The sequence below is a fragment of the Geotrypetes seraphini genome, chromosome 2, assembly GCF_902459505.1.
Source record: "Geotrypetes seraphini chromosome 2, aGeoSer1.1, whole genome shotgun sequence".
NCBI classification, from domain to species: Eukaryota; Metazoa; Chordata; class Amphibia; order Gymnophiona; family Dermophiidae; genus Geotrypetes; species Geotrypetes seraphini.
Window position 1 is genome coordinate 519,943,829 of NC_047085.1, and position 27,330 is coordinate 519,971,158.

Consider the following 27,330-nt stretch of genomic DNA (forward strand, 5'->3'; position numbering starts at 1 on the left):
CTTCTCTCACCGCGGTTTGGGTTTATTTTCTTCACAAATCGCTGTGTTCTTTTATTTCTTTTATTTTCTAGTTTAAAAAAAAAAAATTTTATTTCTTACTTTCGACTGCCGGGGCAGGCTGCTTGGCTGCAGCCCGTGGGCTTCGACTTTGCGGCGGCTATATTTCCTTCTATATCCCAGCCAGCAACGGGCTTCAAGAGGTGTAGCCAGTGCCAGCGTGTGATTTCCCTCACCGATCCACACCGTTGGTGCCTCAAGTGCCTTGGGCCGGGCCATCAACCAAAGTCGTGCAAGCGCTGTGCTACTCTTCAACCTCTAGCCCTTAAACGTCGGCAGATTTTAGTGGAGAAGCTTTTCGGGATGGATTCTTCAACCACTCCCTCGACTTTGAAAGCGGCCTCGGTTCCACCTTCGCCCGAGGGTCCTCCTGCCTCCACGACTCTGACCTCGAGCCTCATCAGACCTTCCTCGTTTGCAGCGGCTCTTTCCTCCAATACACCTGCTGTTTCTTCCCTTGCATCCTCAGGTCAGATAGCTCAGCAGAAAGTTCCAGCGGTGGTAATCAAAGTGGCTACGACTTCCAAGTCGAAGCTCATATCCACTGCCACTTTGGAACCTCCAGCCAAAGCAAGTGGTCCGGTTTCAGACGCGGATCCATCCTTCCCGGCTTCTTTCCAGACCATGTTAGAGAAGCAATTCATTCAGTTCCTCACTAATATGGGACCGAAACTAGCTACTCTAATCCAGCCTTGGCATTCTGCAGACTCCCGCGAGGTTGAACCTCTTCCTATGCCTCCGACTGAAGCAACACACTCTATGCAGGGAGCAGAGTCTCTGCGAGTGTCTGGTCTGGCATCTATGCACTCGAAGCAAGGAGCAGATTCTTTGCATGTGCCTCGACAGGAATCCTCGCACTCCATACAAGGAGCAGAGTTTTTGGGAGTGCCTCAAGATTCCTCCATCAAGCCTCCTGAGCTTCGATCCACAGCTTCTAGCCCTATCCATTCCCCTGGTAGCAACGTCTGCTTCCATCTCCGGGGCGAAGTCTCCTCAATCCTCAAGATCTGCTTCCAAGCACCACTTTCGTCATCGATCGAGGCATACCTCCAGGCATAGCTCTTCTTCCAAAGAGTGTCCTTCTTCAACTAAGCCTCTATCTACACCTTCCAGCTCTACTAGACCACCGACTCCTCAATCGAGGTCTCCGCTTCCAAACCTCGAGGAATCAGCAGCTTTTATTGCTTCATCCAACTCTCCTTATACTTTTGATGCCTATTTTCTGCCAAAGCTTCATCTTCGACCAAGGCTGCCTCGACGTCCTCGAGTCCCTCTCGAGGCAAGGCAATAGCGGATCAGCTATCTTTCTCTTTTCTTCTTCAGATGGCTGCAGACCTGGACCTTCAATTGGATGCTGGTTCTAAATTCTCTAAGGAGTATCCGAAGTCATGCATCTTCCTCAACCTGCAGAGTCACTTAAGCTTCCTCTTCACAAGCTTTTGTCTCAGACTTTTACACGATGTCTGGAGACTCCTTATGCTATTCCAGCTATCCCAGGCAAGTTGGACTCCAGGTATAAAACTCTATATTGCAAAGGATTTGAGAATTCACAGTTATCTCACCAGTCCCTGCTTGTGGAGTCCTCCTTGAAAAGATCCCACCCTTCCAAGATTTATGCTTCCATTCCTCCTGGAAAGAAAAGGAAAACCATGGACAAGTTTGGACGTCGCCTCTACCAAAATGCCATGATGTCCTCCAAAGTCCTCAATTACAATTTTCATTTTGTCACTTATTTCAAGTTTCTCATTGATCTCCTTCCAAAATTTATCAGCTATTTAGATACTCAAAAGCACTTTGAGTTTCAAGCAGTTATAGCTACTCTGTCACAACTCAGATTACATCTACTTCAGTCTTCTTATGATGCCTTCGAGATGTCCGCCAGGGCGACTGCTTGTTCTGTAGCAATGCGCCGCCTAGCCTGGCTTTGCACCATTGACATGGACCCTGATCTTCAGGACTGCTTGGCTAATATTCCTTGTGCAGGCAATGACCTCTTCGATGAATCTATCGAAGCAGCCACCAAAAACTTATCTGAACATGAAAAATCTTTAGCTTCTATTGTCAGACCAAAACCTAAGCCAGCTCCTGCCAAGCCTGCACGTCCTCCTCCAATTTTCCAGAGGCGTTTTGCTCCGAGAGCGGCTCCTTACACTCGTCTTCCTCTGAAAAAACAGCAGAATCAGAAGCAACAGAAATCTCAACCTTCTGCACCTAAGGCTACGCAGCCTTTTTGACTGTTTAAAACAGAGCATAACCTCCACCGTTCTGCCTCTGACCTATCTTCCCCCATTGGAGATCGTCTCCATCATTTTTACCACCGATGGGAGACAATCACATCCGGAATCACTTTGGGTAAACCTGGCCAGAGGGAACGAAACTGCCTTTACCTCGGTGTGGTATACAGGCCTCCAAGACAACAGGAAGACAAAGACAAAGAATTGATTGAGGACATAGAGAACATCACTTTGCGTGGTGACACAGTACTGTTAGGCGACTTCAACATGCCAGATGCAGACTGGAACACCCTCTCAGCAACTACGAGCGGTAGCAAAAGAATAATAACCTCCATTAAGGGTGCACAACTCAAACAAATGGTATTAGAGCCCACCAGAGAAAAAGCAATACTGGACCTGGTACTCACAAATGGAGACAGTGTCTCGGAAGTATCAGTGGGAGACAAGCTGGCCTCCAGTGACCACAACATGGTATGGCTCAACCTCAGGAAAGGCTTCTCTAAATCAAACACAGCAACGAGGGTCCTCAACTTTAGGGAGGCAGATTTCGACCACATGAGAGACTTTGTCCATCAAGAGCTGCAAAACTATGCAGAAACTGACAATCCGGAAACTATGTGGTCAAATCTAAAATCCATCCTGAACGAAGCATCTAGCCGCTACGTAAAAACAGTAAGCAAACGCTGGAGAAACAAAAAACCACAATGGTTCAACAAGGAAATTTCGGACCTCATTAAAATGAAAAAAGAAACATTTATCACCTACAAACATCTTGGGAAAAGGGAGGCAAAAGAAGACTATCTGGCCAGATCTAAGGCTGTCAAAAAGGCAGTCAGGGAAGCCAAACTTCAAACAGAGGAAGATCTAGCACGGAACATTAAAAAAGGGGACAAATCCTTCTTTAGGTACATTAGCGACAGGAAGAGAAACAAAAATGGAATAGAACGCCTTAGGCAATCAGATGGAAACTACGCAGAATCTGATACTACCAAGGCAGAACTGCTAAACGAATACTTCTGCTCAGTATTCACCTGTGAAGCACCGGGAGATGGTCCACAACTACAAATAAGAGACAGCCAAAATGACCTGTTTCGTGATTACGAGTTTACACCTAGTAGTGTCTACCACGAACTTTCAAGACTCAAAGTAGACAAAGCCATGGGGCCAGACAATCTACACCTCAGGGTACTCAGAGAGCTGAGTGAAGTTCTGGCTGAACCACTATCCGTACTCTTCAATCTTTCCATGCGCACGGGAAAAGTACCCCTAGACTGGAAAACAGCTAACGTAATTCCACTCCACAAAAAGGGATGCAGAACAGAGACAGGAAATTACAGACCGGTGAGTCTTACATCCATAGTGTGCAAACTCATGGAAACACTGATCAAACAGGAACTTGACAAAATTCTAGACGAAGAAAGTTTACGTGATCCACATCAACACGGATTTACCAGGGGAAGGTCCTGCCAATCTAATCTGATTGACTTCTTTGATTGGGTGACCAGTCATCTGGATGCCGGCGAGTCCCTTGACGTGATATATTTGGACTTCAGCAAAGCTTTTGATAGCGTCCCACACCGCAGGCTGTTGAACAAACTAAAATCGATGGGATTAGGGGATACATTCACTACATGGGTAAGGGATTGGCTAGATGGTAGGCTTCAAAGGGTGATGGTAAACGGTACCCCCTCGAAAACGTCAGCAGTGATGAGTGGAGTACCTCAAGGCTCCGTCTTAGGGCCGATTCTATTCAATTTATTCATAGGAGATTTAACCCAAGGACTTAGAGGAAAAGTATCACTGTTTGCCGACGATGCCAAACTATGCAACATAGTTGGCAAAAGCAGTTTGCCTGACTTTATGACGCAGGACCTAAGACAGCTTGAACAGTGGTCATCAACTTGGCAGCTAGGCTTCAATGCTAAAAAATGTAAAGTAATGCACCTAGGCAAAAAAAATCCCAGAGGGAAATTTCGGGGTGATGCTAGGAAGTACTTCTTCACCGAAAGGGTGGTCGATCATTGGAACGAGCTGCCTCAGCGGGTGATTGAGGCCAGCAGCGTGTTAGATTTCAAGAGAAAATGGGATATTCATGTGGGATCTCTAGGAGAGTAAGAATCAGGGAGTGGGTCATTGGTATGGGCAGACTCGATGGGCTATGGCCCTTTTCTGCCGTCAATTTCTATGTTTCTATGACCTCTGGGTGCTGTCAATCATCAGGGAAGGATACTTTCTTCATTTCACTCGGGTTCTACTAGAGCTTCCTCCAAGAGAGTATCCTTCCAGTCCATCCCAGACCGCCCTTCATCAGGAAGCTCAAGCTCTGCTTTGTCTCCTTGCCATCGAACCAGTTCCTTTGGAAAAGCAGAACAGGGGTTTTTACTCCCGTTACTTCCTTGTTCCAAAGAAGACAGGCGATCTGCGACCCATTCTGGGTCTCAACAAATTTTTAGTCAAAACAAATTTTTGAATGTTGTCCCTGGCGTCCCTTTATCCCCTTATGGATCAGAACGACTGGTTATGCTCTCTGGATCTGAAGAAGGCTTATACTCATATTCCCATTCATCCGGCCTCCTGTCAATATCTCAGATTTCGGGTGGGGAATCTGCATTATCAATAAAGAATGCTGCCCTTTGGCCTAGCTTTATCTTCCAGAGTGTTCATCAAGTGCCTGGTAGTGGTAGCAGCAGCTCTAAGGAACCATGGTCTTCAGGTATTTCCCTGCCTAGACGACTGCCTGATCAAAGATTCAACATCTCAGGGGGTTATTGTAGTGATCCAACAGACTACGTGGTTCCTAGAAAGTTTGGGATTCGAAATCAACTTTCCCAAATCACAACTTCAGCCCTCTCAGAATCTACAAGTCATCGGAGCTGTTCTGAACACTATCCAACTCGGAGCATTCCTTCCGCAACAACATCTGGAAGCTCTCCTTCATCTCTGTCATGCAGTGTCTTCCCGCTCTTCTATCTCAGCGAGACATATGATGGTAGTACTAGGTCACATGGCCTCCACAGTACAAGTTACTCCTTTTGCCAGACTTCACCTCAGAATTCCTCAATGGACCCTGGCATCTCAGTGGACGCACGCTTGCAACCCACTTTCTTGACACATTGCAGTCACTCCTTCCTTGAGACAGTCTCTCCGCTGGTGAATGCTCTCTTCCAATCTCTCCAGAGGCTTACTGTTTCAAACGCCCCCTCATCAGAAGGTCCTCACAACAGATTCCTCAACCTACGCTCGGGGCGCTCATCTCGATGGTCTCAGTACTCAAGGCCACTGGACCAGTACGGATCGTCAGTGCCACATCAATCTTTTGGAACTCAGAGTGATCTTCAATGCTCTCAAAGCTTTTCAACATCTTCACAACCAGGTAGTACTCATTCGGACAGACAACCAAGTCGCCATGTACTATGTCAACAAACAGGGAGGGACGGGATCTTCCTCCCTTTGTCAAGAATCTCTGAAAGTGTGGGACTGGGCAATCCGTCACAATACCTTCCTTAAAACTGTCTACATTCAAGGGGTGAACAATTCCTTTGCGGACAACTTGAGTCGTCTTCTGCAACCTCACGAATGGACACTCCATTCCTCGCCCCTTCATCACATTTTTTCGCAATGGGGGAACACCTCAGATAGATCTTTTTGCAGCTCCCCACAATCACAAACTGCCTCAGTTGTGCTCCAGGATCTATTCTCCTCATCGCCTCGAGGCAGATGCTTTCTTACTGGAATGGATGAATCCCATCCAGTATTCATTCCCTCCATTCCCAAGTCTCTTGACAAGTTGAAGAACACTCACGCCACCATGATCCTGATTGCTCCTCGGTGGCCGAGACAACCTTGGTACTCCCTTCTACTTCAACTCAGCAGCAGGGAGCCATATCTTCTACCAGATTTTCCATCTCTGCTTACAGAGTCAGGGGTCTCTGCTTCATCCCAACCTGCAGTCTCTACACCTGACAACATAATTCTTCTTCAGTTTTCTCAACCTGTAAGAGACATTTTAGAGGCTTCTAGGAAGCCTGCCACTAGGCAATGCTATCACCAAAAATGGACTAGATTTTCTACATGGTGATTTTCTCACGATAAGGAGCCTCAACATTCTTCCTTATCTTCTGTTCTAGATTATCTTTTGCACTTATCCACCTCTGGCCTCAAGTCTTCATTGATCTATCTCAGTGCAATTGCTGCTTTCCATCAGCCTATTGAAGGGAAATCCCTCTGCTCATCTGGTGGTTTCCAGATTCATGAAAGGACTTTTCAATGTCAAATCTCTCAAACCGCCTCCAGTGGTTTGGGACCTCAATGTTGTCCTTGATCAACTGATGAAGCCTCCATTTGAACCAATTGACAAGGCTCATCTAAAGTATCTCACTTGGAAAGTGGTGTTCCTTATTGCCCTCACATCTGCTCGAAGAGTCAATGAGCTGCAAGCTTTAGTAGTTGACCCACCTATCACTGTCTTCCATCATTACAAGGTGATCCTCCGTACTCATCCTAAATTCCTCCCTAAAGTGGTTTCAGAATTTCATCTAAACCAATCCATTGTTCTTCCAGTGTTCTTTCCAAACTCTAATTCTTACCCTGGAGAACCAGCTCTTCATGCTCTGGACTATAAATGTGCTTTGGCCTTCTATTTGGAATGCACCAAACCACACAGAACTGCTCCTCAACTTTTTGTCTCCTTCGATCCAAACAAGTTGGGACATCCAATCTCTAAGGGTACATCTCCAACTGGATGGCTGCTTATATCTCTTTCTGCTTTGCCCAGGCTGGATTGCAACTACAGAGTCGAGTCAAAGCCCATAAATTCAGGGCAATGGCAGCTTCAGTAGCTTTCCTCAGATCTACACCTATTGAGGAAATTTGCAAATCTGCTACTTGGTCCTCGTTCATACTTTCACCTCTCACTATTGTCTGGATACTTTCTCCAGATGGGATGGCCATTTTCGCCAGAGAGTATTACAAAATTTATTCTCCTAATTTGCTAATGCTCCCACCATCCCATTCTGATTAGCGTGGAGGTCACCCATATGTGAGAATAGGCTGCCTGCTTGTCCTGGGATAAAGCACAGTTACTTAAAGTAACAGGTGTTATCCAGAGATAGCAGGCACCTATTCTCGCAACCCACCCACCTCCCCTGGTTGGCTTCTCTGCTAGCTATCTGAACTGAGGGCGGGGCAGGAAAGCACTCACGCATGCGCGGGGCGGCTGACTCGAAACTTCTAGTTTCTACAAGCAAGTCTTCTTGCGAGGCTGTCCACATCTGGGCTCCATCGGTGACGTCACCCATATGTGAGAATAGGTGCCTGCTGTCCCTGGATAACACCTGTTATGGTAAGTAACTGTGCTTTTTCATCAACCAGGTTTAAAATGTCTTCAGAGGATCCATGAAAGTGAGAAACCATTTACATGTCCAGCATGTGACAAAAGATTTATTTGCCAATCAAGTTTAAGACAACATGAGAGGATTCATACTGGAGAAAACCCATATACATGTCCAGAATGTGGTAAAAGCTTTAATGGGCAATCAAACTTAAAAAAGCACAAGAGGATTCATACTGAAAAGAAACCATATACCTGTTCAGAATGTGGTAAAAGTTTTAATCATCAATCAAGTTTTAAAAAACACAAAAGGATTCATACTGAAGAGAAACAATATACATGTCCAGAATGTGGTAAAAGGTTTAATTGGCAATCAAATTTAAAAAGGCACAAGAGGATTCATACTGGAGAGAAACCATATACCTGTTCAGAATGTGGTAAAAGTTTTAATCATCAATCAAGTTTTAAAGCACACAAGAGGATTCATACTGAAGAGAAACAATATACATGTCCAGAATGTGGTAAAAGGTTTAATTGGCAATCAAATTTAAAAAGGCACAAGAGGATTCATACTGGAGAGAAACCATATACCTGTTCAGAATGTGGTAAAAGTTTTAATCATCAATCAAGTTTTAAAGCACACAAGAGGATTCATACTGGAGAGAAACCATATACCTGTTCAGAATGTGCAAAAAGCTTTAGTCAGCAATCAGAGTTAAGGAAACACAAGATGATTCATACTGGAGAAAAAACATATATGTGTCCAGAATGTGGTAAAAGGTTTAATGGGCAATCAAATTTTAAAACACACAAGAGGATTCATACTGGAGAGAAACCATATACCTGTTCAGAATGTGGTAAAAAATTTAATCATCAATCTAGTTTTAAAAAACACAAAAGGATTCATACTGGAGAGAAACCATATACATGTCTAGAATGTGGTAAAAGTTTTAATGGGCAATCAAATTTAAAAAGGCACAAGAGGATTCATACTGGAGAAAAACCATACACGTGTTCAGAATGTGGTAAATGTTTTAATCATCAATCAAGTTTAAAAACGCACAATAGGGTTCATACTGGAGAGAAACCATATACCTGTTCAGAATGTGGTAAAAGCTTTAGTCAGCAATCAGAGTTAAGAAAACATGAGATGATTTATACTTGTATGAAAAGCTTTAGGCAGCAATCAGAGTTGAAATACGAGAAGATTTATACTGGAGAGAAACGATATATGTGTCCAGAATGTGGTAAAAGTTTTAGTGGGCAATCAAGTTTAAAAAGGCACAAGAGGATTCATACTGGAGAGAAACCATATACTTGTTCAGAATGTGGTAAAATCTTTAATGGGCAATCAAATTTAAAAAGGCACAAGAGGATTCATACTGGAGAGAAACCATATACCTGTTCAGAATGTGCAAAAAGCTTTAGTCAGCAATCAGAGTTAAGGAAACACAAGATGATTCATACTGGAGAAAAACCATATATGTGTCCAGAATGTGGTAAAACTTTTAATGGGCAATCAAATTTAAAAAGGCACAAGAGGATTCATACTGGAGAGAAACCATATACCTGTTCAGAATGTGGTAAATGTTTTAACAATCAATCAAGTTTAAAAACACACAAGAGGATTCATACTGAAGAAAAACCATATACCTGTTCAGAATGTGGAAAATGTCTTAAACATCAATCAAGTTTAAAAAAGCACAAGAGGATTCATACTAGAGAGAAACCATATACCTGTTCAGAATGTGCAAAAAGCTTTAGTCAGCAATCAGAGTTAAGGAAACACGAGATGATTCATACTGGAGAAAAACCATATATGTGTTCAGAATGTGGTAAAACTTTTAATGGGCAATCAAATTTAAAAAGGCACAAGAGAATTCATACTGGAGAGAAACCATATACGTGTCCAGAATGTGCGAAAAGCTTTAGTCAACAATCAGAATTAAGGAAACACGAGATGATTCATACTGGAGAGAAACCATATACCTGTTCAGAATGTGGTAAAAGTTTTAATCATCAATCAAGTTTTAAAAAACACAAAAGGATTCATACTGGAGAGAAACCATATACATGTCCAGAATGTGGTAAAAGTTTTAATGGGCAATCAAATTTAAAAAGGCACAAGAGGATACATACTGGAGAGAAGCCATATACCTGTTCAGAATGTGGTAAAAGTTTTAATCATCAATCAAGTTTTAAAACACACAAGATGATTCATAGTGGAGAGAAACCATATACCTGTTTAGAATGTGCAAAATGCTTTAGTCAGCAATCAGATTTAAGGAAACACGAGATGATTCATACTGGAGAAAAACCATATATGTGTCCAGAATGTGGTAAAAGTTTTAATGGGCAATCAAATTTAAAAAGGCACAAGAGGATTCATACTGGAGAGAAACCATATACCTGTTCAGAATGTGCAAAAAGCTTTAGTCAGCAATCAGAGTTAAGGAAACACAAGATGATTCATACTGGAGAAAAACCATATACGTGTCCAGATTGTGGTAAAAGATTTAATGGGCAATCAAATTTAAGGCACAAGATAATTCATACTGGAGAGAAACCATATACCTGTTCTGAATGTGGTAAAAGTTTTAATCAATCTCTTAAACAATCACAGTTCTTGTAAGGATATATATTTATAAATTAGTAAAAGTGCTCAGACCACCTAACCCTGTTTACTGATGACACCAAACTGCAGGTAGAATCGGGACCATCATAGCATTTTTACAGTCCTTGACCCAACCTTTAACTTTAATTATTTTCACTTTATTTTAAAAATAAGTCACATATCTGTATATCAGCAGGTTGGGTACTCTATTCACCGCAGTATTATCGTGCAAATGTGTAAACTGTGCATTGAAGTGCTTTTCTACTACTGTGTCAGCTCTGGGAAAAGTTTTAATCAGTCAAGTTTTAAAAAACACAAGAGGATTCATACTGGAGAGAAACCATACACGTGTACAGAATGTGGCAAAAGCTTTGAAGAGCAATCAAATTTCAAAAATCAAGTTCATACTGGAGAGAGAATGTGGTAAAAGCTTTAGTCAGCAATCAGAGTTAAGAAAACATGAGATTATTTATACTTGTATGAAATGCTTTAGGCATCAATCAGAGTTGAACCACGAGAGGATTCATACTGGAGAGAAACCATATACCTGTTCAAAATGTGGTAAAATCTTTAATGGGCAATCAAATTTAAAAAGGCACAAGATTCATACTGGAGAGAAACCATATATGTCAGAATGTGCAAAAAGCTTTAGTCAGCAATCAGAATTAAGGAAACACGAGATGTTTCATACTGGAGAAAACCCATATGTGTCCAGAATGTGGTAAAAGTTTTAGTGGGCAATCAAATTTAAAAAGACGAGAATTCATACTGGAGAGAAACCATATACCTGTTCAGAATGTGGTAAAAACATTAATAGGCAATCAAATTTAAAAAGGCACAAGATGATTCATACTGGAAAAAAAACATATACCTGTTCAGAATGTGGGAATATCTATAGTCGGGCATCAGATTTAAGGAGACATGAGATTATTCATACTGGAGAAAAAGCATATACGTGTCCAGAATGTTGTAAAAATTTTAATCATCAATCCCATTTTAAAATGCAGAACCATTGCCAATGCTAAGAAGTGCTGAGAAGTATGCACCTTAATCACTCTGCTCATTTTCCTTTTCCTCTATTCAAAAGCTTGACCAAGATTTATTACAGTTAAACCAGTGTTCTTCAACGGCTGATCCATGGACTAGTGCCGGGCCGCAGAAATTTCCTGCCAGCATGTGCATCGGACCCCAGACAGTGCTCTTCAGCCGCCGGTCCACGGTGCGATCAATGCGGCGTTGTCTCCGGGCTGGCTCCCTCTTCCTCAGTGCTGCAGTGCACAAAGCCATGGGCTTTGAACCATTTGAACCAGAAGTCTTATCTCTGACATCGCAACGTTAGAGGGAAGGCTTCTAGATGAGGTGCGGGACGTGTGAGGAACTGCTTCCCACGGCTTTGTGCACTGCAGCACTGAAGAAGAAGGAGCCAGCCCGAAGATAACACCGGGGGGCAGGCCAGAAGGCAAGGCACAGCATGGAGGGAGGGAGATAACAACAGTAGGGGGAATGATGTTATTTTTTAATTTAGTGATTGATTTAATCTGCTGTCTGTTCAGGAAGAAATGCATTTGTTTCTTATCCTCTGGAGTTGTACTGCTTGCAGTCTTGCATCGTAGGGTTTGTTTGTAAATATTAGTACTTTTAGTTTTTTTTCCTGCATTTGCATGGGGTTATCTGTTTTCTGGTAGGAATGAATGTTGAAAAACATACAATGTGCTTTGTGTAGTTTAATTTTGTGGGTAACCATTATGTGTTGTTAATAAGATTATATTGTGTGTGTGTATATATGAAAAATGAATGGAAAAGTGGTGTTACAATTAGTACTATTATGGGAGCGGGGTCTGGCCCACAACTTAGCCCAGTGTTCTTCAACTGCTGGTCCACGGACCGGTGCCGGTCCACAAAATAATTATTTTATTTCCGCCGGTCCATAGGTGTCAAAAGGTTGAAGAACACTGGTATAAACAACTACAAGAGGCCCTAGTCAAGGATAATGTGAATCTTAGAAGGAAATTAGAAATGCTTGAGAATAACTCGTGAAATAATAACCTGAGACTTATTAATTTTCCTAGACTGACAATGGTAACTCCTAGGGAGATGCTTAGAAGATACTTGGTAGAAGTTCTACAGTCCCGTAAAATATTACCCCCATTTTCTCAAGTGTATTATCTATCTAATAAAAATGGGCCTCAACTACAGTCCAAAAATCTGATCAAGCATTACTGAATGTATCGGAAACATTTGATAAGGACATAGTAACACCTTCTACATTGACATTGACTGTAGCTCTTTCGATTGATAAAGTATGATTATTGAGGCTTTTCTTTAAAAATAAACAGAGTTTCTTGGATGTAAAATTCAAATGTATCCTAATCTTTCAAGAGAAACTCAAAAATGCCATCGAATTTCTTCTCTTGAGACCAGGGGTCATTTTATTGGGGGCTACATTCTAGTTGAGACATCCCTGTAAGTGTATTATTTGCCACCGCTCAGTTAAATACGTTTTCTTTGAACCTCAACAGTTAACTGCTTTATCCCAGGACAAGCAGGCAGCATATTCTTAACACATGGGTGACGTCACCGACGGAGCCCTCGGTACGGACCTTTTTAACTAGAAGTTTCTAGTTGGCCGCACCGCGCGTGCGCGAGTGCCTTCCCGCCCGACGGAGGAGTGCGTGGTCCCCAGTTTCTTCGTTTCCGCGGAGCGAAGAAGATGCGTGTGTTTTTTCAACGGCCGTTGAAACCACTTTTTTGCCTTCCCGCTCACGCTTTTTTCCCTATTTTTTCTTCTTTTGCCTTCGGGTTTCTTTTTCCTTTGATTTGTAAAAAAAAAAAAAAAAAAACTTTGCTTTTTTCCCCTTTTTTCGATTTTGCCCCGGCGGGGCCTGTTGCCATTATACAGGCCTCGGGGTTCGATTTTGCGGAGGCTGTTTTCCCCTTCATGCCCCCGCAGGTCGGTTTTAAAAAGTGCTAGCGGTGTGCACGCCCGATCTCCCTCACTGACCCACACAATTCGTGTTTGCAGTGTTTGGGTCCGGAGCATCGGGCGGACTCCTGCACCCGCTGTGCCACTCTTAAAAAGAGAACACTTAAAAACCGACAAATTCAACAAACTCTTTTGTTCGGCACCGGGTCGGCGATGGACTCCTCGACATCGACAGCGGTACCACAGAAATCGGCACCGTCTACTTCGACACCGCCCGACCCCGCATCGGCGTCTCTGGCGCCAGGTAAGCCGGCTAAGAAGCCTTCCTCTTCCCTCGAGCGCCCTCCAACTACGGTGGCGACACTGACCTTGCCGGCCTCGCACCGACCCCGCAAGCGCTCCGCCCCGATTTCAGTGAGTGCCTCATCATCGGCCTCCTCATCGCCGGGGCGTGGAGCGGCATCTAAGGAACCGAAGCAAAAGAAAGCGGTTCCGATGCCACCCCTAGATGACCGTATTTCGGCCATCTTAAAAGTTCAACTCCAGGAACAGTTACTGCGACAGCTCGAGCACCTGTTGCCCACTATCCTGGCACCGCTCCTTCCGGTACCAGACCGGCCCGAGCCCCGTACCGAGCCCCCGGTATCCACCCCATCGGTACCTATCAACACCTCCATGCCGATTCTTTCGGCCGAGCAACTTCATACCCATCCGGTGGTTCACTCCCATACCACGACGGATCCTCCTCGGGACCAGGCAGGGCGTCATACTTCCCGGGACCGGGATCGACGCCGGTCCTCTTCTCCTGGTACCGTTTCGGTGCGCTCTGGAAAATCTTTTTCCAAGACTCGCCATACCGCACCTTCCACCCCGGTGTCTCGACATGCACCAGAGGTCCGGGACCCTGACTTATGGGAGGAGTCCCCTCCCGGTACCAAGGAGGATCCCTCCTCATCTGATGAGGACCCGTCGGCACCCGATGCCACCTCCAAACCGTAGCAGTCCTCCTTTTCGAAGTTCCTCAGGGAGATGTCTGCAGCCCTATCCCTTCCTCTGGAATCTGACTCAAAAAAATCTCAAGCCTTCCTGGAGGCTTTAGATTTTGAACAACCTCCTAAGGAGTTCCTCAAGCTTCCCGTGCATGACATCCTACGGGAGACTTTTTACAAAAATTGGGAGAACCCCCTTACGGTACCGGGGGCCCCCCATAAACTGGACAACCTCTATCGTGTCATCCCTATCCCAGGGTTTGACAAGTCTCAATTGCCCCATGAGTCCCTTCTTGTTGAATCCACCTTAAAAAAGACTCAGGGCTCCAGTGTCTATGCCTCTACCCCTCCTGGCAGAGAGGGTAAGACCATGGACAAGTTTGGCAAGAGGCTCTACCAGAATGCCATGCTGGTCAACAGGGCGAACAACTATTCATTCCATTTTTCTTTTTATATGAAACATTTGGTCCAACAGCTGTCCGCCCTCCAAAAGTACCTTCCGGAGCGCAAGGTTCCACTTTTCCAACAGCACATCTCTGGCCTTCTTCAATTGCGCAAGTTTATGGTCCGCTCGATATACGATTCCTTCGAGCTCACCTCCCGTGCCTCTGCCATGGCCGTAGCCATGCGCCGCCTGGCCTGGCTGAGAGTCTCCGACCTGGACATCAATCACCAGGATCGTCTAGCCAACGCCCCCTGTCTCGGGGATGAACTTTTTGGAGAGTCACTGGATTCCACCACCCAGAAACTCTCCGCCCATGAAACCAGGTGGGACACCCTGATCAAGCCGAAGAAGAAGGCTCCACCTGCCCGACCTTATCGACCTCAGTCGTCTTATCAGCGCAGGTTCTCAGCCAGGCCACTCAATCCGCCTCCTCAACAACCTCGGCGGCCTCGTCAACAACAGCACCATGCCCAGGCTCGTTCTCAGACCAATCAACCCTCCAAACCTCTTCAGCCTGCAAAGCAGTCTCAGCCCTTTTGACTCTTCTCTCCAGGGCATAACCAGTCTTCCACCTTCGCTACCTCTTCCACAACCAATCGGAGGTCGTCTCAGCATATTCTCCAGCCGTTGGGAGGTCATCACATCGGACCAGTGGGTCCTCAACATCATCCGCCACGGCTACTCTCTCAACTTCCAGACTCTTCCATCAGACAATCCTCCCGTAGAGTCTGCTTCACACTCATCTCAAACCCCCCTCCTCCTGAGGGAGGTTCAATCCCTCCTCCTTCTCAATGCCATCGAAGAAGTACCTCCGGATCAATGGGGTCAGGGATTCTACTCCCGCTACTTCCTGGTACCCAAAAAGACGGGAGACCTCCGTCCCATTCTCGATCTCAGGGACCTCAACAAGTGTCTGGTCAAGGAGAAGTTCAGAATGCTCTCCCTTGCCACGCTCTACCCTCTTCTTTCTCAGCACGACTGGCTATGTTCCCTGGACCTCAAAAAGGCCTACACTCACATCTCCATCAATCCGACTTCTCGCCGCTATCTGCGGTTCCAGGTACTGCACCGCCACTACCAGTACAAGGTGCTACCGTTTGGCCTCGCTTCCTCACCCAGGGTCTTCACCAAATGCCTCATAGTAGTTGCGGCCTTCCGCAGGTCTCACAACCTCCAGGTGTTCCCCTACTTGGACGATTGGTTGGTGAAAGCACCTTCATCTCAACTTGTGCTACAGGCTACTCATCACACCATCTCTCTCCTCCACCTCCTGGGGTTCGAGATCAACTACCCCAAGTCGCATTTACTTCCCACCCAGCGACTTCAATTCATCGGAGCTGTTCTGGACACCACTCTAATGAGGGCTTTTCTTCCCTCCGATCGTCAGTGGACTCTGCTCCATCTCTGTCGTCAGGTGCTCACACATCCCTCCATTCCTGCTCGACAGATGATGGTCCTCCTGGGACACATGGCCTCGACAGTACATGTCCTTCCTCTAGCACGTCTCCACCTCCGCATACCTCAATGGACTCTCGCCAACCAATGGTCACAGACTACGGATCTTCTTTCTCATCCCATCTCTGTGACATCATCTCTTCAGCAATCTCTCCAATGGTGGTTGAACTCCTCAAATCTTTCCAGGGGTCTGCTCTTTCATCTGCCCCCTCACTCTATGATCATCACCACGGATGCGTCCCCCTATGCGTGGGGAGCTCACCTAGGAGATCTGCGCACCCAGGGACTTTGGACCCCACAGGAGCGTCGACATCACATCAATTTCCTGGAACTCAGAGCCATGTTCTACGCCCTCAAGGCTTTCCAACATCTTCTCTGCCCTCAGGTTCTCTTCCTGTGCACAGACAATCAAGTCGCCATGTACTACATAAACAAGCAAGGTGGCACCGGATCTCGCCCCCTTTGTTTGGAGGCTCTACGCATCTGGACCTGGGCCACAGCCCACAATCTCTTCCTCAAGGCGGTCTATATCCAGGGCGAACAGAACTCCCTGGCCGACAATCTCAGCCGCATCCTTCAACCTCACGAGTGGACGTTGGACCCTCCAACTCTACTCTCCATCTTTGCTCGCTGGGGCACTCCGCAGGTAGACCTCTTTGCAGCACCTCACAATCATCAGCTGCCCCAATTCTGCTCCAGACTCTTCTCTCCTCACCGTCTGGCCCCGGATGCATTCCTGCTCGATTGGAGGGATCGATTCCTGTATGCCTTCCCTCCACTTCCTCTGATGTTGCGGACCTTGTCCAAGCTCCGCAAGGACAAAGCCACCATGATTCTCATCGCCCCTCGGTGGCCTCGTCAACACTGGTTCTCCCTCCTGCTCCAACTCAGCTCCAGGGAGCCCATTCCTCTTCCTGTGTTTCCTACTCTACTTACATAAGAACATAAGCAGTGCCTCCGCCGGGTCAGACCATAGGTCCATCCTGCCCAGCAGTCCGCTCCCGCGGCGGCCCAAACAGGTCACGACCTGTCTAAATCACCAGAAGGGGCCCCCATGCCACCTCGGTTTCCTAATTGAGTCCTATCTTCCCATCAAAGTCCTAGCCCTCCGGTCTTGCACCTGCACGACCTGGTTGGGTTTCTACATTTATTTTCTGGTTAGCTTTCTCAGTATCCCATGATCCCTTTATCCCTCAGGAATCCATCCAGTCTCTGTTTGAATCCCTGTACCGTACTCTGCCTGATCACTTCCTCCGGTAGCCCATTCCAAATGTCCACGACCCTCTGGGTGAAAAAAAACTTCCTTGCATTCGTTCTGAATCTATCTCCCTTCAGCATCAGTCTCTACTGCATCCCAATCTGTCTTCGCTCCACTTGACAGCTTGGTTTCTCTCGGGCTGACCTCTCCAGAGAATCTATCTCAACCGGTCCGCCTCATATTGGACGCCTCCAGGAAACCGGCCACCCTCCAATGTTACCATCAGAAGTGGACCAGATTCTCCTCGTGGTGTCTCCGGCATCATCATGAACCCATCTCTTTAGCGGTGGAACTTGTATTGGAATATTTGCTCTCGCTGTCCAATGCTGGCCTCAAGTCTACCTCCATCAGAGTCCACCTCAGTGCCATCACTGCGTTTCATGAGCCTATCCTCGGAAAACCCCTCACGGCTCATCCTCTGGTCTCTAGATTTATGAGAGGTCTCTTCAATATCAAGCCGCCTCTAAAGCCTCCTCCTGTCGTCTGGGACCTAAATGTGGTTTTATCAGCACTCATGAAACCTCCGTTTGAGCCTCTTGCCACAACTTCGCTCAGGCTTCTTACCTGGAAGGTGCTTTTCCTAATTGCCATCACCTCTGCCAGGAGAGTTAGCGAACTGCATGCACTGGTTGCTGACCCACCGTTCACTGTTTTTCACCATGACAAGGTCGTTCTGCGTACCCATCCTAAATTCCTTCCCAAGGTGGTCTCGGCTTTTCACCTCAACCAGTCCATTGTGTTGCCCGTCTTCTTCCCTAAACCTCACTCACATCCTGGGGAACAGGCGTTGCACACGCTGGATTGTAAGCGTGCCCTTGCTTACTACCTTGATCGTACCAGAGCTCACCGAGCATCCCCTCAGCTCTTTTTGTCTTTCGATCCTAACCGTTTAGGTCGTCCTGTCTCCAAACGGACGCTTTCTAATTGGCTTGCTGCCTGTATTGCGTTCTGCTATGCTCGGGCCAGTCTCTCACTGGAAGGAGCTGTCACGGCCCACAGAGTCCGAGCTATGGCTGCTTCTGTGGCTTTCCTCCGTTCCACGCCCATCGAGGAAATTTGCAAGGCAGCCACTTGGTCCTCAGTTCACACGTTCACTACTCACTACTGTCTGGATGCTTTCTCCAGACGGGATGGACACTTCGGCCAATCTGTGTTACAAAATTTATTTTCATAATGGCCAACCATCCCTCCTCCCTCTTTGTTAGCTTGGAGGTCACCCATGTGTTAAGAATATGCTGCCTGCTTGTCCTGAGATAAAGCACAGTTACTTACCGTAACAGGTGTTATCCAGGGACAGCAGGCAGATATTCTTACGTCCCACCCACCTCCCCGGGTTGGCTTCTTAGCTGGCTTATCCTAACTGGGGACCACGCACTCCTCCGTCGGGCGGGAAGGCACTCGCGCACGCGCGGTGCGGCCAACTAGAAACTTCTAGTTAAAAAGGTCCGTACCGAGGGCTCCGTCGGTGACGTCACCCATGTGTTAAGAATATCTGCCTGCTGTCCCTGGATAACACCTGTTACGGTAAGTAACTGTGCTTTCTTGGCCTTGTCCCGAATAGATGGGGAAAAATCAATCGCTCACTAATTTGAATATGTTACTCCTCCCTCAGCACTATGTATAGCTTATTCGTAAATAGATTTATATTTTCTTTTTTTCTCGCATATGTGATATCTTGGATACAATTTGGAGGACTTGAGTTGTGTTAGTTAAACTAATATTTTTTTGTTTTCTTTTATGGAATATCAAGGTGTAAAATGTTTGTTTTATACTTTGAGAAAGCAATGTCCTGTCTAACCAACTTTCTGTACAAATGTATACTTGGTATGTAATTTGAAAATTTATAAATAAAGAAAAAAAAAACCATACACATGTCCAGAATGTGGAAAAAACTCCTTGGATTTTGGCCAGGTACTAGTGGCCTGGATTGGCTACCGTAAGCACAGGCTACTGGGCTTGATAGACCATTGGTCTGACCCAGTAAGGTTATTCTTATGTTCTTATAAAACATACTGGTAAAAAACCATACACTTGTCAAGAATATGGTAAATGTTTTACTCGTAAATCAAGTTTTAAAAAAACACAAGAGAATTCATACTGGAGAGAATCCATATATCTGTTCAGAATGTGGTGAAAGATATAGGGAGAAATTCTATAACTAGCGCCTAAATGTAGGCGTCGGTAGGCACTCTGCCGATGGTCAGAGATGTCAGGGTTGCAGCGTCTACTGAAGCCTAAATAAAAAAGCAGCTGAAATGGTTGCTGGAATCGTGGCTAGGTAGCCACCTTAGGCCAAGGAATGCCAAAGTAGGTATGGCCAATGCCTAAAGTGGCGTTAGGAGATCTAAAGTGGCTCCCCAGCCCTGAATCACACCAAGATAGGCAGCTGAAATGTAGGCCTGGAAAACCCTAGCCTACATTTCAGCTGCCTATCTTGGCCTAGACTGCAGCAGCTGATCGTGGCAGAGAAATTTCTCCCTCCCCCATCAGCTGAGCATCAAGGATTCCCCAAAGCCGCGATCTGTAACAGTCATCCAACTTTGGGGTGTCCCAGCCCTCCTGCCGGCACCCCACTAACATCCCCGGCAGTGCCCTTTAGGGATCTTGCCAATCGGAGTCTTAGAGAACCTTTGGGAAGGAGGCCTAAGACTCCAGTTGACCCAGGTGCCTAAAACCTCACCTATGGGACAGCCATAGGGTGCGTGGCCCAATCAGCCTTAGGCTGCTCCCCAGTGCATCCCAGGATGCACTGGGAAGGGGAAGGCGGGCCTGCTGGCCAGAGGGAATGTGCATCACTCCAGCTGGCCTTCTGCAAATAGGTATAAGGAAGGATGCAGTGGGTGTTGGCAGGAGGGATTAGGCATCCCTCCTGCCGGGGATGTTAACGGGGTAGAAGGGTACCAGCAGGAGGAAGTGGACGCCTCTCCTGCTGGCTGATTTGTAGTTGTATTTGGGAGTTCCCTGCTGCTCTCAGCTGATCGTGGCAGTGGAATTCCTCCTCCCCCATCAGCTGAGCGGCAGGGACTCCCAAAAGCCGTAATTCTGTAACCAGCACCCAGAACTTGGGAGGCGGTTACAGAATCATGGCTTTGGTGAATCCCTGATGCTCAGCTGATAGGGGAGGGGGTATTCCCCTGCCACAATCTGATATTGCAGTCTAGGCAAAGATAAGTGACTGAAATGTAGGCCAGAGTTTTCTGGGCCTACCTTTCCACCACCTATCTTTACTGAATTTAGGCACGATTTTGTAACTGGTGCCCTCGAATGATTGACAAGTGATCAGCTACCGCTTTTAAGGTGGCCATCGATTTAGGTGCTGGTTACAGAAACTGGCCCATAATGATCCATCCGCTTTAAGAAAACACAAGAGGATTCATACTGAAGATAAACCATATACATGTCCAGAATGTGAGAGGTTTTAATATCAATCACATTTAAAGATACACAAGGAAATACATACAGATACAGGAAGAAAGTGTATATGAACATTTAGGAGTGGTGGAAAGAACAATATTGAGCAGAAATAGCTGAGAGAAAATATCAGTAAAGAATATTATCGGAGACTAAAACTGATATTAAAGAGTATGTTAACATCACAGAATAAGGTGGTGCCATGAGACGGAGAGGACACTATTCAGTGGAGCTCCATGCTTCCCCTGGCTTTTTGCACATCTTACTAACTCTATCTGCATTTCTGAACATCCTGGGTTCAAATATCTACCTCAAGCTACTAAGCCAAGCTGATTCAATAAATGGACACTCAGTTCCACCTCTACATGGCACATTGCGTGGACAGCCTCATTGACTTGTTGACCAGTACTCCCAAGTCTCTTTCCTGGGGGGTCTCTCCAAGTACCGCACAGGACATCCTGTATTCGTTCCAGAGCTTAACTATTCTCTGAGTGACAAAAAATTTCTCCTATTGGTTTTAAAAGTATTTCCCTATAACTTCATCGAGTCTCTCCTAGTCTTTGTCATTTTTGACAGAGTGAAAAATCGATCCACTTGTACCTGTTCTACTCCACTCAGGATTTTGTAGACGTCAATCATATCTCCCCTCAGCCGTCTCTTTTCCAAGCTGAGGAGCCCTAACCGTTTTAGGTCTTTCCTCATACGAGAGGAGTTCCATCCCCTTTACCATCTTGGTCGCTGTTCTTTGAACCTTTTCTAGCACCACTATATCTTTCTTGAGATAAGGAGACCAGAATTGAATGCAATGCTCCAAATGAGGTCGCACCATGGAGCAATACAGGGGCATTATGACATTCTTAATCTTGTTAACCATCTCTTTTTTTTATAATTCCCAGCATCCTGTTTGCTTTTTTAGCGGCTGCCACACATTGGGTAGAAGGTTTCATTGTATTGTCTACAATGATACCCAGATCCTTTTCTTGGGCACTAACCCCCAAGGTGTACCCTAGCATCCGGTAGCTGTGATTCAGGTTATTCTTCCCAATGTGTATCACCTTGCATTTGTCCACATTAAATTTCATCTGCCACTTGGACGCCCAGTCTTCCAATTTCCTAATGTCCGCCTGCAATTTTTCACAATCCGTATGCGTTTTAACAACTTTGAACAGTTTAGTGTCATCTGCACATTTAATCACCTCACTCGTCGTTCCAAATTCCAGATCATTTATAAATAAGTTAAATAGCACTGGTCCCAGTACAGACCCCTGTGGCACTGCACTGTTTACTCTCCTCCATTGAGAAAAATGACCATTTAACCCTACCCTCTGTTTTCTATCCAATAACCAATTCCTAATCCACAACTGAACTTTGCAACCTATCCCATGACTCTTTAATTTTCTCAGGAGCCTCTCATGAGGAACTTTATCAAAAGCTTTCTGAAAATCTAGATATACTATGGGCCTTTTCTACTAAACCGCGCTAGCGGTTTTAGCGCTGGGAGCCACACTGAATGTCCTATGCTGCTCCTAAAGCTCATTGAGTTCCTATGAGCGTCAGGAGCAGCACGGGCCATTCAGCGCTGCTCCCCATGCTACTCCAGATGGGGGCGCACCATCGCTCGATACAACAGCAGGATAACTTATTTCGTTCTGGTTGTAATACCCTTCTTGATTATACCTAGCATTCTATTCGCTCTCTTAGAGGCTGCTGCACACTGTGCCGACGGCTTCATTGTCTTGTCCACTATTACCCCCAAGTCCTTTTCTTGGGTGCTTTCATCCAACTAGATCTTTCAGCAGCATTCGACTTAGTTGACCATTCCATACTACTTCAGATACTAGATGCCACAGGAATATCAGGTAATGTTCTCAGCTGGTTTCAAGGATTCCTCAAAACAAGATTATACAGAGTCAAGTCAAATGATCTTTTATCCGACCCTTGGACAAACCCCTGCGGAGTTCCACAAGGATCCCCTCTATTGCCCATACTTTTCAACCTCTTCATAGCATCCCTAGGCACTGCCCTAGACGCCCTAAACATTACATCCTTCAGCTACGCGGATGACATAACCATCCTCCTCCCCTTCGACATCCAAGACCCCATCTCCAAAGAACGTCTGAATACAACAATGGACACTGTAGAAAAATGGATGAGGAACCACAAGTTAAAACTGAATGCGGAGAAAAACAAATTCCTGCTACTAGAGAAGGAACAAAAACAATCCCTAACAGAACTAGATGTAAACACAATCAGATATCCAATACAGAATACTCTCAAAATTCTGGGAACACACCTAGACAGAGGCTGCACAATGCAAACACAAATACACAAAACCATAAAAAAAGCATTCTTCACCATGTGAGACCTAAGAAAAAAAAGAAAATTCTTTTCCAAAGAACACTTCAAGATCATTGTACAATCCCTCATATTCAGCTCCTTAGATTATTGCAACAGCCTCTACCTACCTTGCCCAAACACTATGATAAAACAACTACAGACCATTCAGAACACAGCTATCAGACTCATATACTCGCTCAGCAAATTTGACCACGTCACCCCCGCCTATGTAGACTCTCACTGGCTTCCGATAAAAGCAAGAACTCAATTCAAACTCTATTGCTTACTATTCAAAATAACCCAAGGTATGGCCCCCAGTTACCTAAACAACCGCCTTCACCGCTACCGATTACCCAGATCAAGAAGAACTCAGAACCTTTTCACCTTCCCCCCTCATAATGGTACCCGACGTAAGAAACTTTACGACAGCCTTCTAGCAACACAGGCAGTGAAAATTGACCCCACCATCACCAAACTGATGATCAAAACAACAGACATCAAAGAGTTTCGAAAAGAAATCAAAACATTTCTTTTCAAAAAACACGTCCTTACCCACTATTCCCCTCCCCAATCGCACATGCAATCTCCCCAGTAAATAACACATTAGTCAACCCTCGAACCTCTTATACCAAAAATATCCAGACTCCTTTTTTTTTTTTTTTTAGTTTAGATTTTTTTTTTTTTATTGGGGACAAACACTATGTTTTACTTACATTCCATGGGGAGAAAAAAATTCCAGCGTAAACAATGAACTGAAGCAGTACTTAACTTGCAAAGTTATCGTGCTTTACTCGACCATATGCAAAAAACTTACTGCCCACGTTTCTGTGTACAGTAACACAACATCAAAAGCAACACAGTTTTTATTTATATATATATTTATATATTATATATATAAATAAAACATAGGTAAATTTTCCAGCCCTACATGGATATGTAATCACAGTATAAAGCACACAAGGAAAATCAATTTGCAGTTTCATATGCACAACACAGATCATATCATGTAAAGCAGTGATAAGTTGTGTGACCTACAGGTCTCATCTTTGAACAAATAAAAAAAAAATCTTAACTTGTTGCATAAAATTAAGAGTCCTAAGAATTTAAATTAGTTTAGAATTCCTAAAGTGTTCAATTTTTTCAACCGTTGAAGATTTAAACTTATGATGTTCAAATGGCCCAGTATTATTCTTTATCGTAAGGGCACACAATTTGCTTCAATGAAATTTTTATTTTCCATATTTAAAACCAAAAATAACCACATACATGGATATGATCTTCTCTAGTTAACTCACCTCAGTGACAAAGTTTCTAAACTGTGCTATATTAATAGATACAATTAAGAAACTTAAAATACATGAAGGTGTTTTTAATTAAATCATAATAAAATTAACAAAATAAACTTATCACCCAAAAAAAAGGAAAAGCAACTATTATGGTTTAGATACTACAGAAATGTTGTAGGTGCTGTAGTAGTCTAAAACAGGAAAGTTACAATAATACAGGAAGCATTTGATTTTCTCTGGTGCTCTCTGATTTGGGTCCAGTCAAATGCCCATCAGGCAGTGCTGTCCAGTGTTTGTCCCAAAGTGTTTGAGTTAGCCGGTTTGAGGAGAATCACTTTCCATTTCTGGTTTCACACATACTGACATTGGTCCATTTCCTGTTCTTGGCATATCTGTACTTTGTTGGTCCAGCTCAGACAGCAACTTTAATATATTCAATGCAGCCATGTCATGGCAGGATTCTACATCCTTCCCAATTCCATGGCTGATCAACGATGGCTGAGATGAACAGTTTATAAGGGACACAAATTCATTTTTGTTGTTTTTTGGAAAGTCTTTGTATTCAACCTGGATTCCCTGAACACTGGAAAGATAATCTAGTTGCTCAGAAGGTCTAGTGAGGGGACCATGGGGAACATGGCCTGCAGAGTTATTTTTCAGAATGGTCTCAGCAGTAGGTGAAGTACCCCCATATAATAATTCTCTGGCAATCATGGCTGTCACAGTTGCCTTGGCAGGATTCGGAGCTGCACGGTTGAACTCTTTGGCGTTATGTCCTTGATTGGCTCCTACAGCTTGAGCAACTTCTTGCACCATGGGAAGAATTCCAGCAGGAAGCTGTTGATGACTGAGATAAGGCATTCTGAATTTCTTCCATCCCCTGGTTTCTTCATTGGCGTCTTTTCCTCTGTTTTAAGGGCTGGCTTTGGAGGTTGAGGCTGAGGAACTTTGAAACCTAAAAGCTCTAGCATATTTTCAGCTGCATTCCGTTTGGCCACCTTCTTATTAGTACCATTTCCTTCAGCAATGTGTGCACCAACTTTTACCTGCATAACAAATTCCCTGCGTCTTGGAAGACCTCGTTCTGTGATGAGCATATATTCTGGTTCTTTTTCTTTTTTGGCTTGCTGGATTTGAGCAAGCCTGCTAATAGGGTTCATTCCCTGGCCGTATTCTGGACTTGTCTGAAGCTTCACTATTGATTTTGTTTTCTTTTTGATTCGTGGCTTCACTTTCTCAACTGCAGGCAAAGGTGGCAGTTTCCTCAGCTCTTCCAGCACTGACACAGCAGCATTTTTCTTGGATATCTTCTTGCTCTTACCCTCTCCCTCTCCCATAAATTCACCAACAGTCACTTTAGTTACAAAGCTTTTCATGTGGGGAGGGCCACTCTCCTTAGTAATCTCAAAATTCACAGGCAAGTTCCTTTTAAGTGCAATCTCAAACACCTGGCTTATTTCAGATTTGTTGAGATTATCATCAGGCTCTTTTCCGTTAACCTCTGGTTTGTCGGGCAGGGGCTCATTCTGCAGTAGTTTCAGTGCTTTAGCTGCTGCATCATGCTTTGCAGCCTGCCTTGTCCTTCCTTTTCCATGAAACAGCTGTCCCCCAATAGACAGTTCAACTTGATAAAGTACTGGTCCAACGGGAAATGGGTAAAAATATCGTAGAGGATACGCACCACCTCTCATATTATAATTGTATGTTGATCGCATCCCTGTGTATGGATCAATAGGTTTATATAAGGGTTTGTTGCCAAGCTTCATGCAAAGTGCATTTAACTCCACTGTAGGTGTTACACTATCTGGATTCTTTCCTAAATAAGCATCTCCCATAGGTATCCATTTAACCTATTCCTAAATAAGCATCTCCCATAGGTACCCATTTAACCTATTCCTTCAATGTTAGGTATCCTTCTTCAGTTACCTAGATTGTTTTCCCCACAGTACCCTGTAACTACTTGAACCCTGTTAAGTTATTCTATCGATAAATCCAGATATCTTATAACTGTATTTCTATACCACAACATGTAATTTACTTGAAGCATTGTTATGTAATTCTCTCGGTAATGTCCTGATCTCTTTTAACTGTAATCCGCTTAGAATCGCAAGGCACAGGCGGAATAGAAATCACAAATGTAATGTAATTACCAGCCCTCCCATCATATAGCTGTACTTCGGGTTTCTGTTTCCCACAAGCAAGACTTTACATTTTTCTACATTAAACTTCATCTGCCATCTCGTCGCCCACTCTCCTAGTTTGTTCATGTCCCTTTGTAAATCTTCGCAGTCCTCTTTAGTCCTAACTCCACTAAATAATTTGGTGTCGTCTGCGAATTTTATTACTTCGCACTTCGTCCCTGTTTCTAGATCATTTATAAATACATTGAACAGCAGTGGTCCGAGTACCGACCCCTGCGGAACATCACTCGTGACCCTTCTCCAGTCCAAGTAGTGGCCCTTCACTCCTACCTTTTGCTTCCTACCCGCCAACCAATTTTTGATCCATCTATGTACGTCTCCTTCGACCCCATGGTTCTTCAGTTTCCATAGTAGGTGTTCACGGGGTACCTTGTCAAAGGCTTTTTGGAAATCTAAGTAGATGATGTCTGTGGGGTCCCCTTTGTTCATCCGTTTGTTTATTCCTTCGAAGAAGTGCAATAAGTTCGTTTGGCACGATCTTCCTTTGCAGAAGCCATGCTGGCATGTTTTCATCAGTTTATTCCAGGGATGTCCAACCTTTTGGCTTCCCTGGGCCGCATTGGCCAAAAAAAATGTTTCTGGGGCTGCACAAATGCGCAAACGCTGCAGCAAGACAGAGGAGAGAGCCGGCAAGACAGTAAACACCCGGGGGCAGCAGAGGAAAATACTGCATCGCCCTCAACCAGGGCCACACATAATATTTCACGGGGCCGCAGGTTGGACACCCCTGGTTTATTCCTTTCTAGATGCTCATCGATGCTGTCTTTTATCAGCGCTTCTGCCATCTTCCC

The 27,330-nt window shown here is 44.8% G+C and overlaps 2 protein-coding genes across 4 annotated transcripts in view; one reads left to right on the forward strand and one right to left on the reverse strand.

The window, feature by feature from the left end:
- Positions 1–11,678, forward strand: part of LOC117354671 (zinc finger protein 729-like) — a 166,708-nt gene extending 155,030 nt beyond the window's left edge. For all 3 annotated transcript variants that reach the window (XM_033932524.1, XM_033932521.1, XM_033932523.1), the window contains exon 4: positions 7,662–11,678. In XM_033932524.1, coding sequence (XP_033788415.1) covers positions 7,662–10,252 — 2,591 coding nt within the window. In that variant the 3' untranslated portion in view covers positions 10,253–11,678. The remainder of the gene's footprint in view (positions 1–7,661) is intronic.
- Positions 11,679–24,169: 12,491 nt separating this feature from the next.
- Positions 24,170–26,149, reverse strand: LOC117354682 (double-stranded RNA-binding protein Staufen homolog 1-like). Its single transcript, XM_033932546.1, is given in 3 exon segments — positions 24,170–24,668; positions 24,670–25,207; positions 25,210–26,149. Coding segments are annotated over 3 exon segments (1,491 nt in total). The 5' UTR covers positions 26,105–26,149; the 3' UTR covers positions 24,170–24,610.
- Between the last annotated feature and the right edge of the window lie 1,181 nt (positions 26,150–27,330).